This window comes from Ostrinia nubilalis, chromosome 15 (genome assembly GCF_963855985.1).
Source record: "Ostrinia nubilalis chromosome 15, ilOstNubi1.1, whole genome shotgun sequence".
NCBI classification, from domain to species: domain Eukaryota; kingdom Metazoa; phylum Arthropoda; class Insecta; order Lepidoptera; family Crambidae; genus Ostrinia; species Ostrinia nubilalis.
This window is the reverse complement of record NC_087102.1, coordinates 13,319,476-13,338,798: the sequence shown is the minus strand read 5'-3', so window position 1 is coordinate 13,338,798 and position 19,323 is coordinate 13,319,476. Positions and strand designations below refer to the sequence as shown.

Here is a 19,323-nt window from a genome sequence, read left to right as displayed (position 1 = left end):
GTCTTTGATTTTGCTTAGTTTGGGACTAGCGGCACAGTGTAAAATGTCCAAGGATATTTTTATTTATTTAATATATTATTTCAGAGTCTTGCATTTTATGTCTGCCTGGAATATTTACGCTAAATAAAAGTCAAATAAGTATCATACAATTCATTTTTATTGCAATAAAAAGAATCATCATATCAAAGAAAGTATAATATAAATGAATGTTTGTCTTCAAGTTATCACCACTGCCATTCTTCTGTGTAATCTTGATCGACTGCAAAATGTCTCCTGAAATAATAAAAATATTAATGTTACCGACAACAAGGATTGTTTATTGTGATCCTAACATACAAGAGATAGCTCCCTGTACCTCCCTTAAAGTGCTGCGGAAATCTCCGCTGTCCTCTAATTAATTTACCTACCAGAGGGAAATTGAGGGTTTGACCTAGGTACATTACCCAGATTGGAAGTTCGCATGCTATTAAGGGACCTCCCACTAGTGTGGGTACGCTGACATTGAATGCAGACCACAGATTGTACAGCGCCCCTCGCGGTTACTTTCAAGAACTAAAATCTTCATAGAGTTTTTTGAAGCACTCTCCAGCGAGCACACCTAATGTAAACTCATGGTAAGTGTACTGAACAACTAATGAAGATGAGCTAAAAGACTGAGAATAACGATGTTTCTTGTCTGCGAGGCGGTGCCAATGCCCATCATGACGATGATGATAGGCCTGAAAATCTCTTGAACCTCGTATGCAGATGAAGATGAGCTAATAGACATTGAGAATAAAGTTAATTCTTGCCTGCGAGCCGGCGTGGCGGGCGAGGCGGGCAAGTTGATGATGACGATTATGAGCTAAAGACATCTTATATCTTATCTATTATACAGGGTGTTTCTTGTAAGGTGTCAAGCCGAAGGCAGGTGATAGGTGAGGACTAGACCTATCGATTTCACCCCCATGTATGTTCTACGATTTTTCATAGTTTAGAAGTTATCGTCAATTTTGTGATTTTTTCAAATTGTATGACCCAGTAGGCTTTAAATTTTTTTATCTTTTTTTTGGGTCGACTTTTCTCAGATTTCTTTTTTTTGACAGATTCCCTATTAATTGCAGATTTTTGAAAAAAATAATCAACTTCCTATCTTTGATGCAAGATACAAAATTTTTGCTAGAAACATAAAAAATATGCTATTAGCGGAACATTCTAAAATTTTCAACTTAAAAGTTAAAAAAAAAAAAGAAATTCCATAGGTCCAAAATAATTTTAAAAACTGCGCAGTTTTCTGAACTTTCATAATAACACAAAAAAACATGTACTTAATAGGCCATTATTTTCTGTAATCGCTCCACTAATGTGGTAAGTCGGAGATTCCGTTACATGTTTTTGACTTTCTTAGGACTAACTAATGATTGCAATTCTCTAAGTTTACGTTACGTAGAACACATTAAAGACAATAACTGAACAGAACATTTTTTTATCCACAACGAGGAATCTCTTGCCCTTCATCTGACCTGATGAAAACTGATGGATGATCAGCGAGCTTCACTCGGAATCCTAAACCACAGAGGAATTGGCTGTCCTAAATAGGTGGCCTTACCACTAGACCACAGTGGTGGTTGTTACTTTACGATTAAATTCGATATAACTACCTACATATTAGAGTGTGAGAGAAAGGGAAAGAGTTTGTGTGTGTGTGTGTGTGTGTGTGTGTGTGTGTGTGTGTGTGTGTGTGTGTGTGTGTGTGTGTGTGTGTGTGTGTGTGTGTGTGTGTGTGTGAGAGAGAGAGAGAGAGAGAGAGAGAGAGAGCAAAAATGGGTGTAATGATTTAATTTAAAGTAAATGTTCATAATGTCCGCCGTTGACCTGAATGCACATTCGACAACGACGCAAAAAAAATCTTCGTAAAACCTTCTTCTTCATTTTAATTTGGTTTTGTGCTTCAGTCAGCTTTGTCCGCAGTTCATCAATATTTTCATACTCCCTATTGTATACCAGATGAAGGGCAAGAGCTTCCTCGTTGTGGATAAAACAATGTTCTGTTCAGTTATTGTCTCTAAATGTGTTCTACATAACCAGAGGCGGGGCAAGACCTAAATTTGGTGTGGGCAAGACAGATTTCGCGAGGCCTTGTTCTGTGGCGACTGGCGACCTGAAGACGGATTTTATGAAATAATAAAAAAAAGGGTCAAAGGTCTATACATTGACAGTTTCTTATTTCTTGATTCAGTGATTATTTTTAAAGGAATATTGCGCCAAAGAATAATGTTCGTCACTTAAAACCGTGTTGTTGCTTAATTTTGTGTCTGATTATGGCTGAATTTGTTTGGAAAAAAATATATTTTTATTTTTAACTACATTGTTTAGCTATCAAGAATTTATATTTAATAGTCAATGTTCGTATTGTGATATTGTCATCTCCACCTTGTATACATTTTTTCAAAATTTTTGATGCGCGAGGCCCCTTGTACCGCGAGGCCGTAGGCGGTGGCCCACGTCGCCTACGCCTTACGCCGCCTCTGTACATAACGTACCTAAACTTAAGGGATTGCAAACATTACTTAGTCCTAAGAAAGTCAAAAACATGTAACGGAATCTCCGACTTACCACTTTAGTGGAGCGATTACAGAAAATAATGGCCTATTAAGTACATGTTTTTTTGTGTTATTATGAAAGTTCAGAAAACTGCGCAGTTTTTAAAATTATTTTGGACCTATGGAATTTTGTTTTTTTTTAAACTTTTAAGTTGAAAATTTTAGAATGTTCCGCTAAAAGCATATTTTTTATGTTTCTAGCAAAAACTTTGTATCTTGCATCAAAGATAGGATGTTGATTATTTTTTTCAAAAATCTGCAATTAATAGGGAATCTGTCAAAAAAAAGAAATCTGAAAAAAGTCGATCCAAAAAAAAGATAAAAAAAATTAAAGCCTACTAGGTCATACAATTTGAAAAAATCACAAAATTAACGATAACTTCTAAACTATGAAAAATCGTAAAACATACATGGGGGTGAAATCGATAGGTCTAGTCCTCACCTATCACCTGCCTTCGGCTTGACACCTTACAAGAAACACCCTGTATAAAAGAAAGTCGTGTTAGTTACTCCACTTATAACTCAAGAACGGCTGAACCGATTTAGGTGAAAATTGTCAGGGAGGTAGTTTAGAGCCAGGAGAAGGACATAGGATACTTATTATCCCGTTCGAAATAAAAAAAAAGTCTGCTTATTTATTGCCATTAAGGCGGAACAAAGTTCGCCGGGTCAGCTAATTGAGAATAAAGTTAATTCTTGCCTGCGAGCCGGCGGGGTGGCGGGGGAGGCGGGCGAGGCAGGTCCCGAGGCGGCGGGGCGGCGGCGCGGCGAGCCCGGCTGCCGGCGCGCCACCTCGCCCAGCAGGGAAAGGCATGACCGCGACAGCCGCTGGCTGAAGTTCTGCGGGATTTTTAGGCTTTTAAAAGTCATATTTTGCTGATTTCTGTCCTATTTTTTGTGTGATTATTTATCTGTGTATGAAAATTGTTTCTTTCCCAAATATTAAATAAATAAATAACGCTTTTACATCTTCCAATTAAACCGCCCCGGGCATTGATAGGAGTTGAACGTGCCAGTGCCGAGAAGATGTAGCGCAAGAAACCGAGCTTTAAATCAAAAGCAAGAACAGCAGATTCCCTACCTACTGGACAGTGGACACTCTAGGCACGTATCAGGGCTCCACTATTGGGGAACCCATCGTTTGTATAATAAAAAAAAACCTGTGAACTACATAATCGAATCGTAATGGCAGATTGTTTTACAGTTTCCTCTTTTTAGGGAAAAAGGGCCTTGATCCTCAATAGAATCCTCTCTATCCTTAATCTATCATTATTGGCTGTAAGAACAAAAATACCTGTTTGTATTATTATTATAAAGAGCTGTGGTTTCTGAATAAAGAAAAATAAAAATAAATAAATAAAATAAATAAAATCCTCAATAGGTAAAATACGTCCCGTACGCTAGCTACGTAAGTAAAATCAGAAAAACTACGTAATTAGGCCCACCGTGGGCCACGGCATATGCTGGCTGAGTGGAGTCCCATTGCTGTTGCGACAGGGTGGTACTGCTCAGTTTACTTTTTATTTCCTTATAATATTTATGTACTACTAGCTTTCCGCCCGCGGCTTCGCCCGCGTGGAATTTTGTCTGTCACAGAAAAACTTTATCGCGCGCGTTCCTGTTTCAAAAACTGGGATAAAAACTATCTTATGTCCTTTCCCGGGACTCAAACTATCTCTATGCCAAATTTCATCAAAATCGGTTCAGTGGTTTAGGCGTGTGAAAGAGAGACAGACAGACAGACAGAGTTGCTTTCGCATTTATAATAATATTAGTATAGATTTCTGTCTTTTTTCCATATACTTTCTTTGTCCTTAACTAAGTACCTAATGTTTTTTTTCTTACCGGCAAGCAGGAGCCCTTCATCTCGCGGAGGTCGATCTTGCGGAACACCTCGCACAGCAGCAGTTCGTGCACAGTCGGCGCGCGCGGCCCGAAGATCTGCTCGATGATCTCCACCACCTGCGGGTAATCTCACTTATTGCTATAGTCCAGTCTTTCCCAAAGTGGGCGATAACGCCCCCTTGTGGGCGCTGCAGGCTTAAAGGGGGGCGGTAAGAGACCCAGAAAAAAAATCGGGACGTTGTGTAGAGGCTTGGGAGGCGTCATCTACTAGGAGGACTCCTAGATACCGACTGAGCTCGACTCTTGACTACAAAAATGGGGGGCGCTAAAAAATAATTTATTCTCAAAGTGGGCAGTAGACTAAATAAGTTTGGGAACCGCTGCTATAGTCGAACCTTAACTTCGAACTCCTCCAATGTTCGGGACAAACTTGACCTTCACTGGTTCGGTTTTTATTGTTGGTCAAGCTATAGATCCTGGCTACACAGGACTTGCAGCGGTGGGCACGAGAAGTGGGAATACTCCCGTGCTACAATCAGCCAATATCATCATCATTTAATCTCCATTGGAGAAACTCAACCCTCTCCAATTTCATCATCATCATCATTTCAGCTACAGACGCCCAATGCTGATCCCTCAATAATTTCCAGATCAGCGTCTTGCATCCAGCGGATTACTACGGCTTTATAAAGACCTCAATCGATCGGGACTCCAAATAACCAAAGGCAAATCGAGGATCTGACCTACATCCTTCTTGGTGGCCAGACAGCCTATGGAGATTTTATGCTAGTTTATTTGTCCCTTAGTCTCCTTTTGTTACATCCACGGGAATAGTGAGAATAGGAATAGGAGGAGGAATAGGAGTGGGAGTGGTTTTATTCTTTTACACCGATTCGACAAAGCTTAGCAACGCTTCCGGACCTGGACTTTCACTAGATCTTCGGTCCACAAAGTGGTTAAACAGTCCTTAGATAGGTAAACTGTGAGAAAGAGGTAAAATCGTTGAACCCAATTCAGATGGACAGCGTTCTTTTAACAACCAGTCAAAAACCTCATCGGTATGTACTACCTACCCCTTACCAGACTACAGAAATTGCTAGACTAAAACCCAAAGCGACCTAATGAAGCGTACTTACATTAGGGTAATTCGGCGCCAAGTCGGGTAACAACGCCAAGTCGAGTTCTGCGCCAGCGCACATCTCGAACAGCACCGCGCCGACGCTCATGGCTTGCACCAGCTCCGTCTGCGCGGCCAGCGCAATCGGGCAGCGGGGCAGCGCGCCTATCAGGGTGTTCTCTAGACCGCATATCCTGGGCATATAGGGCAGTTCTTCTTCTTATCGTGTCGACAACAAACCTACACAGTGTCAGCCCAAAACTCCGCTACAAGAGTGTAGGGCAGTTGTCGCCAATAAACAATAATTCCAGCACAACTCCTCCAAAAATCGAACTATTCTAGGTCTGAAAACCTAGTTTGTTAAAAATGTTATATTAGATTTTTGTAATCAATAAATAGGTCAATTGAGTCAGCGAACTAGTGATTATAATTATCTTTGTCTTACGAGTACAAAATCTATGGAAGAGTCACCAACCTTTTGGATTCTTTTGGTTTTGGAAGCCAAAAAAGGGTTAGACAGATTCACGACTCGTGGGTATGAATTTCATTCATTTCCTGACTGAGCGGTAGGTTTGGACTTTGGTGATAGTTAAATACCTAGCTGGGCTTTTTTTAAAATTTTATGGACCTAAGTACTCGAAATAACTATGACAATCTATGCAAAAATTTAAAGTGGGAAACCGCGTATCAGATTACACCAGGCAATCTGCTAACAGGGAAAAAGGGTGGATATCGTGCGGAGAGCTGTATCCGCTTCTAGGTACAACCGACGTGAACGCCTCATGGCCTCGACCTCTCTGCCAAGAGCGAAACGACTAAGAGGAAGATGTTACAACAGCAGCTATCATACTTACCGCGCCACTCCATTTTGGACCACCACGTTGCCGGAGTGCAAGTGGCGGAAGGGCGGGAACCCCTTCTCCTTAAGGAACATCAGTCCCTCCAGCATCTGGCGGCCGAAGCGAGCCACCTGCCACGCTGGAAGCCCGGTACCAGTTGAACCGTACTTGCGAGGGTACTCGTCGTTCCATGTGCTCTGAGCAATAAAGCCAGTTACAAACAGGATGAGGGACAACTTAGCCTTGAATTTAAGCTTCGGGTAAACCAACGCTTGCATTTGCGTCGGCAATGGCGATCGGAATCGGAATTGCTACAAATTCATACACACACGTAAAAGAGCTTTCATGCAATTAACATTTTCAAAAAAAGTTTCAAAACCTGTTTATTATGAAAGCTTAGAAAAGAACTCTACCTTGTAGATGAGGTCTTTCAAGCTGCCCCGAGAGTTAAAAGGGAGCACGGCTAAAGCATGCCCGTTGCAGAGCTCCAAATCCAGAACAGGACAGATGTATGGGTGATGAAGGGCGCGGAACAGCTCCATGATGAGGCCTCGGGAGCGCTCCGTCGGCTCCACTGGGCATTTGTTGGTCAGCGGCATCTGGTGAAGATCCAAATGAGAAAACCCAGCAGAGTGATGACATGGATCCGTGCAGGATATTATGGTTTATGGACAAACCCTCTAGGTGAAATTATAAAAAAATCTATGAAAAAAAGTAAGAACTCTATTTAAAAAAAAAGCGAAAGGTCACTGACTGACTGACTCACTCACTCACTCATCACGAAATCTCAGAAAATACAAGTGCTAGGAGTCTCAAATTTTGCATGGGGTTCCTTTTAGAACGTAAGTGCTCACTAAGATGGGATTTTGCAAAATTCAACCACTAAGGGGGTAAAACGGGATCCATGCGTTGATGCGTACGAAGTCGCGGGCGGGCGCTAGGTATACATAAGCTTGTTCGCTGTCGAAAAATCATACTCTCTAACCTGTGGGAGAAATATAGTAGGGAATTTAGTGCAAGAACCCCTCCACTTTGGTATAGAAGGCTCATTTTTGCAACAGTGGTTCTTTGGGTGCTCCTGAGTGGATTTCCGTCGGTAGACATCGGGAGCCCCCCCTGTGGTAGCAGGGGGAGGGGGGGCAAGTTTCCTTCCGCCGCGCTTCACTTTAAGGCCCATATCTTCAAAACTATGGGTATTAGGGCAAGTGTGGTATCATTTTCGGATAATTAAAGGATGGCGAATTCATTTCTAGAACAAATTTTTTGCCTTTTCATACAAAAAAATTGAAATATTGAGTAAAATTCACAAAAATAAAAAAGTTTTTTTTTTAAATAAACGTCGTTTACTTTTAAACCGCTGGAGATAATCTAATAAAAAAAATATGACCTGAAAGCTACATTTATCAGGATTATAAAAATATAACATTGTATGGTACGTTTTTCGCAAAAAGTAGGTGAAAAAAATTTTTTCTTCAGGACTCAGCGGGCGAATTTTATTGCGCATCGGAAAAAAATATTTATTTTATCCATGAATTCATACTATTTGGTTCATAAGCAAGCAAGAATTATTATTTTAGAATTTATTTAGAGTTGCTGGCACATCAATCTACCATGATTTGTATTTTTTCGTCAATTGATTTTGAACTCTTATGTGTGAGACATAAGGTTGAAAATAATTTAAATACATTTTAATATTGAAAATATCATAAGAAGAAAGCACTAAATAAAGAACTTTAATTTGTCTAAACGTCTTAATGATTATTATTATTTTAATTAATTAACACTTATTTGTACATACTATTGTACCAGTGATTTAACGGAAAAGTAAGTGTGAGGAAAATGAGGTTTCACAATCATAGTACGGGAGATATTTTTAGTACAAAGTTTACGGCTGTGACCGTTTTAGTTGTTTTTTTCAGACAGCACCATCTTCTGCACTACTTCTTGCACTTACATCTCACCATTTCCAGACAAGCCTCGGCAGCTACGGGCAAACCGGTCCATGTAGGCTCCATCTTGCTATCGACTCTGGTCCACCCCCAACCAGTCGGGTAAAGGGAAGACTCGAGTTGGTTGCTTGCACCTGATCCTATACGCGAATCCCTTGATATACTGCCAGTAACCAAGGCTGATACAAAGCTGCTGCTGCTGTCTGGGTTATCTTATGTAGGGCCTAAGCTAAGCTAGGTCTAAGCGTAGTCCACAGCGACCCATTAGGATCTTTATGCTCCATTTTTTATTCCCTATCATCAAAAAAAATCCTATTCATTAGGTGAATTAAGCGTCTGAGTGAAAGCCTTCTAAGTCTTCTGATGCCGGATATGCTGACCCAAGCAGACCCATCCTTACAGTATTGATTCATGGACCCCACATGTATTCCACATGCTCGAGAGCTGTCTTCTGTTGTTAGGCCCATTTTGTGGGACATGTGGTTCGTTCCATAATGCCCAGTTTGCGTACCAGTAATTGCTTGGGCTTAGATACCTTAATGCTTAATGAGTTTTCTCCATGACCCTTTAGGAATGATTTGGAGAGGCTTATCTTATATCGTTGGAGCTTTCCCATTCAGCACTGTGCTTCTTGGATATGGCCATATTATGGCCATGAGGTATGCCGTTAGATAAAGGTAAGTATCAGTTCTGACCAAATAGGTATCGCCTCTGACCCTAGTTTCGCTAGACTGTCGGCTCTCCCATTGCATTTGATCCGTGTATGTCCAGGTATCCCACATCAGGGACACTTTCATGCCTTCCGAGTTTGTTCATCTTTAAGATTGCATCTAGAATAATTCTAGACTCAACCTTCACTGAGGCGATGGCTTTTTGTTTGAGTGCTGCCTGGCTGTGGATCAGGATGTAAATATTGCGTTTTTACAACCCTGTTCTTTAGTGCACACATATTATAGCGTAGAATTCAGCTTGAAACACTGTAGCAAACCTCCTTAAGCGTTCACTATGTTCGAAGTGTTTACAGTAGACGCCCGTTCCCGTTCCCAAGGCCATCTTTACAGTGGCGGCGTAAGTCCTAAGGCACCCCCTGGTAACCCCCACGATTTTGGGGTTACCTACCGATTCCAAGATTGAAAGACAATGACATAGACCGCAGGACTGGTTGGGGGTGGACCAGAGCCGATAGCAAGATGGAGCCTACATGGACCGGTTTGCCCGTAGCTGCCGAGGCTTGCCTGGAAATGGTGAGATGTAAGTGCAAGAAGTAGTGCAGAAGCTGGTGCTGTCTGAAAAAAACAACTAAAAAGGTCACAGCCGTAACCTTTGTGCTAAAAATATCTCCCGTACTATGATTGTGAAACCTCATTTTCCTCACACTTACCTTTCCGTTAAATCACTGGTACAATAGTATGTACAAATAAGTGTTAATTAATTAAAATAATAATAATCATTAAGACGTTTAGACAAATTAAAGTTCTTTATTTAGTGCTTTCTTCTTATGATATTTTCAATATTAAAATGTATTTAAATTATTTTCAACCTTATGTCTTACACATAGAGTTCAAAATCAATTGACGAAAAAATACAAATCACGGTAGATTGATGTGCCAGCAACTCTAAATAAATTCTAAAATAATAATTCTTGCTTGCTTATGAACCAAATAGTATGAATTCATGGATAAAATAAAAAAATTTTTCCGATGCGCAATAAATTTCGCCCGCTGTGTCCTGAAGAAAAAATTTTTTTCACCTACTTTTTGCGAAAAAAGTACCATACAATGTTATATTTTTATAATCCTGATAAATGTAGCTTTCTGGTCATATTTTTTTTATTAGATTATCTCCAGTGGTTTAAAAGTAAACGACGTTTATTTAAAAAAATACTTTTTGATTTTTGTGAATTTTACTCAATATTTCAATTTTTTTGTATGAAAAGGGAAAAAGTTTGTTCTAGAAATGAATTCGCCATCCTTTAATTATCCGAAAATGATACCACACTTGCCCTAATACCCATAGTTTTGAAGATATGGGCCTTAAAGTGAAGCGCGGCGGAAGGAAACTTGCCCCCCCTCCCCCTGCTACCACAGGGGGGGCTCCCGATGTCTACCGACGGAAATCCACTCAGGAGCACCCAAAGAACCACTGTTGCAAAAATGAGCCTTCTATACCAAAGTGGAGGGGTCTCCATACAAATCATTGCACTAAATTCCCTACTAATATAACATTATCCAAAACTAAGTTTTTCACTTACCAAAGTGAGAAGTCTGTCAGTTTTGATGGAGTTGTCGTGAATGGCGAACCAATGTTTGTTTGGGCGTGAACCGATGGCGCCCAGTTGAGAAATTAGATCGTACCTAAAAAAATATTAACTTTTAAGTAGTTTGTCATTCTACATGAAAGGGAAAATCTGGCTAGCGAGATAGACCAGAAAACATGTAGAAAATTGTGCGGGACTAAAGCAAATTGGAATAAAAATAAAATAAGAGCCAAGTGGACTGTGTTTGAAGACTTTGAAGCAATCAAACATACGTTATGCTGTTGTAAATGTTACTTAAAGGACTAAAATATAAGTAAATGTTCGTCTAAACTCACCTCGATGTTTGTGACAAGTATTCTGTGCATATTGTCAAAGCCGCTGAGCTCTCCATCGACCGTTCGACTCTAACAAATTAGCAAGCAAGTTATATTTTGAACTCATTCAATAATTAACAAATAGTTGTGTTAGAAGAGATAGTAACGGTAGCAAAAGACATCAAACGCATATTTTACAGTTGGTGGAAAAATATTACAACAATACGTACCTTGGTGACGCCGGTGGTTCCGACGGTGAAGATTTTCCAGATCCTATACCCATCAGGGATTTGTTGAACAACAGTTTGGCCAACGAGTCTATCTTCTGTGCCACCAGCGGCGTACGCTCCGAGTTCTCTTCTAGAAATACACTATCGTCAGAATCCGTAAACACAAATTCAACGACTGAGTTTAATAAACAAAAGAACTTAGGCATTCCTCAATTTAACTGATTCAAAAATAACTTGTTTCATTTGCGTAATTTGAATTTAATTACATAGACAATTAGTAATAATATTTCGCTAAAAATTAAATGTAATCAACTTTAGATTTGTGTTAAGAGAAAAGGTAAAGGATTATTCGAAATCTAAAGTAGAATAATTTAGTTCTAACGTACCTACCTACCATATTCTACATTTTAGAGAGAGGGAAACAAATAAGTCAAAAGAAGCTAGCGTACTAAATAGAGAAGAAAGAAGAAGTACTTGAACTACAAGCGTCTGCATCTTCCTGCTTCCCAGCGTCTGCGGCCAGCCAAAACAGAAACAGCAATTGAAAATAGCATTACAAAAGGTTGGAAGACCATAATGCGCTACAGAAGTAGTAACAGACCTAATTTATCAGGGAGAGATAAGACGAAAGAAGATGGAAAAGATATACGCCCGTTTCCAATATTCAATCCGTGTCCAAATCCGGATTGCAACATTGCAACTGACAAATTTGAATCTGTTTTCGATCACATACCCATTATTTTTGATTGCACTTTAATATTGTTTAAATAAACAACATGAAAATGTAAAAACATCGAAAATCGTATATATTTTAACCAAAAACATATTGAAATTTAACAGTTGACGGACAGATTCGGATTAGGATTGAATATAGAAAACCAGCATTAGCCAACATACCTTCACTTTCTTCTCTATCCGTGGAGACAGAGCGTATCCGAAAAGCATTTCTCTTGTTAGCAGCTGCGATGGATTCAGGATTTAGTTCAGCAGCAGACTGAGCTCTCCTGCAAGCTCCACGACGTTTCTTCTTCCTATAACTGGTCCTGGGACGCTCCTGGTAGAATCTATCGTGTCCTGTATACTCTGGTTCCTTCTGCTCCTTTCCACCCTCATTATTCTGTTTCATGTGCTGATACAGGTTGAACATTTTTGCCTTTTTCTTCAGCAAGTATAACTTGAACTTGACGAGACTGTATTTCATCAAACTGCGCTGTTTTAGCAACAATTTTTCCACACACGTCACCTTTACTTATTGATTGATGGTACGGTAGAGTTGGTGAAACATTTTGTGTTCACGATTAATTGAAACCGACAATTATTTGTAAGATTAATGTTTTAGAGAATTACATCAGTTTAAATGAGGGACGTGTATACGTAGGACTGCAATTTGCCTGTGTCGTGCCTAAGTGTGTCAATAGTCGCTAATTGAAGCCCTACAAGGAGGTATTAGCCGCGCTATGAACACATCTACCTAACAACCGTTCCCCGATGTCCAATAGCTATGACTTTATGTATTTAATCCAATACAACATGTATGTGATGTGTTCGTTTATCATGAATTGACAACTTTTAATTTTGACTAGGTTTCCATTGGTACTGTTACACAAGAAACAAATCTAGAAGCTGATAGAGAATATCTTGAAATAAAATCTCATTTCAACATTGTATTCAATATAATTTATGAAATAAACATAACATCCCACTTATCAATTCTAAATACAGTGTTATTACAAAACAATACAATAAGATTCACATAAATTATAAAATTGCAATGTTTGGTTCGAATATAGGATCTATATTTGCAATTTAATTTAGAGATTTGACTGATTTCTTTATTTTCTCAGTCTTATTTATCTCTCATCAGTTAAATTCAAAGAAATAAGTTTAATATCCATCTTTTTCTTATTTCTTTTTGTCCTCTTTTCTATAGAATTTTTCAGTCAAGTATTCGAACATTAACAGGGTTCCAATAGTGTGCATCGTCATCCGAATGAAGTAAGGGCCTACTCCTTTCCAAAGGTACCGTACGCCTTTTCGTGCCAATATATCGTTTAGTATGTCCTTTTGGGTCATTGTGTCGCTTCTTACTTGATACCTAGGGACAATTTACTTTTGTTATTGTAAGACAAATAGGAAGGTTTTGTTGTTACAAGACAATCTTGCTGATAAGGGCCTGGGGGTACGTTCTGTAAGGATCTCATTGGGATATGAGCATTAAGTCTACCAGTTGCACCAAAAAAACTACGTAAAATGACTTTTGAAAAATTTTTGTCTCAAGCGACACTTTCGAGCCATAAAGTAGGTAAACCGCCCCGTTTTCAAGACACTGATTTTTTCAAGTAAATGAAGTCACCCCGAACCGTCAGAAAGAATAAATAAGAAAGCATAATGGATACAAATTAATAAAGATACCTTGTTTTCACGAGATCGATAGGCAGTGATAGTATTGTGGTCACAAAACTGGACGCCACAGAAGTGAAAAAATGGGCAGTGTAATAGCCTTGTAGTATCTTGTTCTGCCTCAAGAATTCATTCACCTGGTTCAGGAAAAAAATGTCATTTTCTTGGGAAACGACACAAAATATTGAGCCAATACCGGCCTGCTATTCTAGACCTATGAGTGGATCCAAGCTAGAAGTAATGTTTTTCAGTAACCCATCGTCTGATTTTATCAGATAAATGACAACAACCTCAGGATTGTTTGATTGAGAATTCCACAGGAGTGACTACGGAGGAAAAAGCCAGTAGTGTTCAATTTTACAGCTCTACCATTAGGTACAATCACAGAATCACTCCTTTACATACAAAAGAACAACAGAATGCCCATAGTTTGGTACCGTTGACGGCTGTTGACAGCACACCACAATGTAGATTTCCGTTGCAAAAAAGCGCCTATTACAACACCACAAGATGCCACAGTATTTATCTTGATACGCGACCGAAGGCCGGAAGACGTAGCGTGGGCAGGCCTCCCACTAGGTGGACCGACGATCTGGGAAAGCCGCGAGAAGAGCCTGGATGCGGGCAGCGCAGGTGCGGTCGTTATGGAAATCCTTGGGTGAGGCCTTTGTCCAGCCGTGGACGTCATTTGGCTGAAACGAACGATGCTGTAGTCTGTCAAATGTGGACGTACCTCTGCATATGTCCCAATTTGAGCAACGCTCACAAGCATCGCTCTGCTCAGAGTCAAGGTGCTGCCTCGCCAGAGAGTGCGTATTCCATCCTCGCGGACAATACTGCAACAAGAAGCATTGAAGCAATAACTGAATCATGGCTCTGGTGACTTCTAAGTCTCTGTTCCGGAAAAGTAGTAGAATAAGTAGGATTGGTTAGAAGACTTCCCCGCTCTTGTCGTGGATGTCGTAAAACGAGGCCACTAAAAAGGCCTGCTTGGAGAGTGTACACCAAATCCTTCCTTTTGTAATGTATTCGTTTTGTGACCTGATGACGATCCAACACTTTCTGGTAACGGCGAGAGTGCGCGCACCAACACAATCTCTGAAGTTAGTCTCACCAGCAGAAGGCGTGGACATACTGCAGCTGAAAAGATGATGATGAAGATGGTGCCTCACCAGTAGAAGGCGTGGAAGACGCTGCGGTAGCGGCGCGGGCGCGGGCACGGGCTGCACAGGCGCGGGCCGTCCGCCATCATGCGCACCAGCGCCACCTCCGACGGGTTGCCCACCAGCGCGCCCAGGAGACCCGCGTATATGCCGATCACCACCTTGTCGTGCGTGCTGAGGCTCGAGCCAACGTCACAAATCACAACTGTCAAAGTATCCTATTCTAAACAGCTTTATGTAGTTACGTAGAAGTGTCTTCTTACGAATACGGGATTATTCCCGTCGCTGCAACACCTGTGTAGCTATAGCTTGACTGCAAATAAAACCCACCCAACCAGTGAAGACTATCTTTGTCCCAATGGAAGATTATACTGTCATGTCATTGCAGTCTCGCGTCTTGTTCACTCCACAGAACACCAATGACTGTAAAAAGTACCTAACGTGCTTTCTGCGTCACAGCCTCTTTCTTTCAGAATTCTCACCAGTAGAAGGCATGGAAGACGCTGCGGTAGCGGCGCGGGCGCGGGCACGGGCTGCACAGGCGCGGGCCGTCCGCCATCATGCGCACCAGCGCCACCTCCGACGGGTTGCCCACCAGCGCGCCCAGGAGACCCGCGTATATGCCGATCACCACCTTGTCGTGCGTGCTGAGGCTCGAGCCTTTTGGCACGTTGTATTCCCTGGTGGAGGGAACGTGTCTGTCAGATGGGGCAAGTATACTATAGTCTGGTCCGTGAGCACGTAGAATTTTGTCTAATGACCCCAATCTACCCATCCTTATCGCTCGCGCGTAATTATGTTGCTATCGCGCTCGCACACTCACTGCGGGTGCCAGTCGCACAGTCGCGACAGCAATATAATTACGCGCGAGCGATAAGGATGGGTAGCTAGGGGTCATTGGACAAAATTCTACGTGCTCACGGACCGGGGTTTAGGCTTAAATTGATCAAAACGTAATAGTGTAAAGTGTAAACACGCATCTTGTTTACTTTCTCCTTCCGTCACCCGTGTCTCGTCCATACTTCGGTGTGCGAGCTCTCTCGGTCAATTTTCCGCATAGTGTATTTGTCTTGTGCTAAAAGAATAGGGATGTGACGACGGCACAGCAAGAGATTTCTAGATTCGAGAAACTACAAACAAAAATACGAATTCAATACCATTTCACACCAAGATGCTAAATGTGCCGTCATTCGTAGACACCATTTTATGAATATTATTGGCGTTGTTAGTAAGAACTGTTTAGAAAAATGAATACCTCGAAGTCATGAGCACACTCCGACTCTCATGGCTTTAGGAAGTTAAAGCCTAACCGCAAACCACGGACTTTTTGTCGACCGACAGTTGGGTCGGCCTGTTATATTAATCAGTATGGACATGTATTCAAAGTGCGCATTACATCGATTTGGTATCGGCTGATTCTTCATACAAATTAGAATCAAGCCCAACTATTGACCGACTATAGACTACAGAGTCTTATTCTTTTCGTAAAGTGGTCTCTCTTAGAACAAAAAATTCGCTCACCTCTTATAATAATCGTTCAGCAGATGGTAAGTACTGAGCCTAGTGGTGGTGTAAGTAGCCTGTCGCATCAGGCCCGCGCTCAGGCCTGCATACAGCGCCTTGACGCCCTCGCACTTCACCATCAGGCGTGCCACCTCCGTGGTGGAAAGCTTCTTCTCACGCAGCTGGAGACGGACTTTTATGACGTCTAGAGGGTGCACCATGGCTGTGGCTAGCATACTGAAATATGTGATCATTGAATGATCAGTTATCTTTGTATTGGACTGCAAAAACTCAGATTTCACAGTGTTAAGCTGCCTGCTGACTGAAATATCTTGGAAGTTAAATGTCCAGTTATCTTTGTATTAGACTGCAAAAACTCAGATTTCACAGTGTTAAGCTGCCTGCTGCTAAAGTCTGGTTGCCTCGCACACTCGCTTTGGCCGCCCGTCGCATAGTCGCGACAGTAATATAATTACGTGCGAGCGATAAGGATGGGTAGCTTGGGGTCATTGGACGAAATTCTACATGCTCGGCGACCGGACTATATCTAACATACAAACAGATGTAGGTACAAATACCTGGTTTCATCATCATCATTTCAGCCACAGGACATCCACTGCTGAACATAGGCCTTCCCCAATGACTTCCACATCGCACCAACTACTTAATACCTGGTTTAATTGTAAAAAAACGTACAGTGGGCCACAGTTTCAGCTACCCATTTAAGTTTTTTTTTTCTCTCTCATCAAATGTTTACTTTGCATCAAATACTTTGCGATATACCTAAAAACTCCTAGTTCATCATCATCACTACAGCCTCAGGACGTCCACTGCTGAACATAAGCCTCCTACAAAGTTTTCCAGATTGAATGGTTCCCAACCCATGTGTTACCTTACTCAGGTAACTTAAGCCTTGCCTTAAAATTTCAGTTGTACTTACCCAGACACTGTACCGAAGAGCACTTTAGTGGACTTCGGTAGGGTTTTTATTAGTAATTCTGTAGGGGTTTTCTCCATGCCTTATGTTTGTTTGTGCCCAGAGTACAAAGTAATTTCTATGGACCATGGTTTTGATAATTTTTTACCGAAATATTTACACTTGAAGATAATAGCAGTGTTTTTGACATTTTGTGAAGATTGTGACAAATTGTGACAGATTGAAATCTGTGCTCTATTCTAGGTTCATAGCTGAGAAGGAGGAAGCAACAAAACGTTTAATAGGTGCGTTAGTTCCTACAAACATTTCCTAAGTTAGTTAAGGGCCACCTAGGGCCACAATACCGCACGTCAGAAGGTGGGAACCTAATATAGGGTAGACCGGGTACAATAGTACCACGGGTCAATAGTACCATCGGCGATATTTCTTCATACAAGCGACGTTAGGTTGTGTGCATAGCGTCAGAATATGCGCTTTTTGTGTTTCCATCCGCTCACCAGTCGGCGGCGCTTGCGCTGAGAAACGAAGATGTACAGGAAGGATTTTTGTTTTTTGCCCAGCCGCAGTAAGTTTTTACGTCAAATATATGAGCCCATAAGTTGCCTAATATGCTATTTGTTACCAAGGTATTGTTGTCAATAGTTTATCCAGGCTCTAAACTTTGTATCGACAGCGAATTATTGGCATTCACTGTGAAAATGACTGAATTTTAGGTGAAGTTCTCTTGACTACCTACTTGAAACAATTGTACCAGTCTCCATGGGGTCAATTGTAGCGGTACAATCAACCCCGTGGTACAACTAACCCCCGGAACCTTATTTTATACTTACTACATATTATTATTTTAAATTGGTTTTAAAGTACCTATACTTATAATATTTTTACAATTATAGGCATATCTAGGTACCTACTGAAATAATAGTCTAGCTAGGCTCATTCATAGTTGCATGCATTAAGCATTGATTAGATACATACCTACTTAATGTGTTTTATTAAATAAGTAGGTAGATGTCGATAAAAAGGTGATATAAGTACCTAAATGCTCACTAAAATATTTTAATATAAGTTTCTAAAACCCTTCTGAATATGTACATTTTAGCTTAATTCAGTAAATAACGTATTTGAACGTTTTGTTTTAGATGCCTCGGCGTAGAGTCAAAAGTACGGATCTCGTATCAACGGATCTATTCCTTTATGAACAGGCTTATGAAAAAATTTTAAAAGGTCGAAGCAGTAGTAGGTATAAATAATCAGGGTCAATTGTACCAGGGGTCAATTGTACCCTCATACAAAAATAGATTTTTCAGTTTTGATATTTCTATCATTGTTATTATGCTTATTGTTGTTTCAGAAGTAATATCCGAGCCAAATAGATGGCATATTATGTAGAAACAGTTAGTTTTTTCGTTTTTATGGAAGAAAAGTTATTGTTTTGTTTTTAAACTTTAGTGTTCATTTTTCATACTTGTTCCTAAATATTTTCGATCTCAATTAATAAAGACTGATGATTGTAGGAGATTAAGAGTACAGAATACCAATAAAGGTGATGATTAGATAAACATAACTACTTTTATTGCCTCATATATTATTGGTACAATTGACCCGTTGTAGGGGTCAATTGTAACATGAGACATCGTACAGTTCAAATTCGTTTTTCATTAAGTATTCGAAAGAATAGTGCAACTCTGCATGCTTAAATTTGTAGCTTATGAGTCTAGTTTTTACAGCATCCTAACAGAATAAGACATATTTCATTAGATTTCTCAATATTGAACAATTTCCAAAAAATGGTACTATTGTCCCCGGTCTACCCTACACTCGACATCAAATAAATCGCACCTCCCGTGACAAGCACTTTCAAACGTATGCATACTTCCCACCAATATTGGCACCATTTGAAAGCCTAGTTCTAAACTTCATTTCATTAAAGGAAAGATTTTTACCCCAAAAATGTGTCTTTAAAAGGATCCAGAGTCACTTCTTCAAAAAATAGGTAGTTACGCTTGAGCCAACATTTATGGCTATAAAACTGTTAAATTGGGATTAATCGCTATCCATCTGTTAAAGAGGACACGTGAGATCATTATTTGGTTTTATAACCATAAAAATTGGTCTAATTGGTCCCAGAGGTGAGCCCCAAGTGAGGTCTTTTTTCAAGTAACATTTATGTTAATCGTTGTATGGTAG

General features: G+C 40.4%; 2 protein-coding genes across 5 annotated transcripts; both read right to left on the bottom strand.

The window, feature by feature from the left end:
• Nucleotides 1-139: 139 nt before the first annotated feature.
• LOC135079000 (slowpoke-binding protein) lies at nucleotides 140-12,544 on the bottom strand. 3 transcript variants are annotated; one of them, XM_063973616.1, is made up of 11 exons: nucleotides 12,031-12,544; nucleotides 11,608-11,646; nucleotides 11,134-11,263; nucleotides 10,925-10,993; nucleotides 10,584-10,686; nucleotides 6,797-6,982; nucleotides 6,399-6,580; nucleotides 5,564-5,738; nucleotides 4,428-4,544; nucleotides 3,283-3,422; nucleotides 140-273 (listed from the first exon to the last, which is right to left on the bottom strand). In XM_063973616.1, the coding sequence occupies exons 1-11, from the start codon at nucleotides 12,332-12,334 to the stop codon at nucleotides 225-227; spliced, it is 1,494 nt and encodes a 497-aa protein (XP_063829686.1). In that variant the 5' UTR covers nucleotides 12,335-12,544; the 3' UTR covers nucleotides 140-224. The 3 variants fall into 3 exon arrangements, with proteins under 3 accessions (XP_063829686.1, XP_063829687.1, XP_063829688.1); XM_063973617.1 differs by lacking the exon at nucleotides 11,608-11,646; XM_063973618.1 differs by lacking the exon at nucleotides 3,283-3,422 and having other exon boundaries at nucleotides 12,031-12,542.
• Nucleotides 12,545-12,741: 197 nt separating this feature from the next.
• LOC135079008 (mitochondrial 2-oxoglutarate/malate carrier protein-like) lies at nucleotides 12,742-17,961 on the bottom strand. 2 transcript variants are annotated; one of them, XM_063973627.1, is made up of 6 exons: nucleotides 17,140-17,484; nucleotides 16,218-16,436; nucleotides 15,179-15,376; nucleotides 14,267-14,369; nucleotides 13,546-13,670; nucleotides 12,742-13,228 (listed from the first exon to the last, which is right to left on the bottom strand). In XM_063973627.1, the coding sequence occupies exons 1-6, from the start codon at nucleotides 17,214-17,216 to the stop codon at nucleotides 13,036-13,038; spliced, it is 915 nt and encodes a 304-aa protein (XP_063829697.1). In that variant the 5' UTR covers nucleotides 17,217-17,484; the 3' UTR covers nucleotides 12,742-13,035. The 2 variants fall into 2 exon arrangements, with proteins under 2 accessions (XP_063829697.1, XP_063829698.1); XM_063973628.1 differs by lacking the exon at nucleotides 13,546-13,670 and having other exon boundaries at nucleotides 17,140-17,961.
• Nucleotides 17,962-19,323: the final 1,362 nt, after the last annotated feature.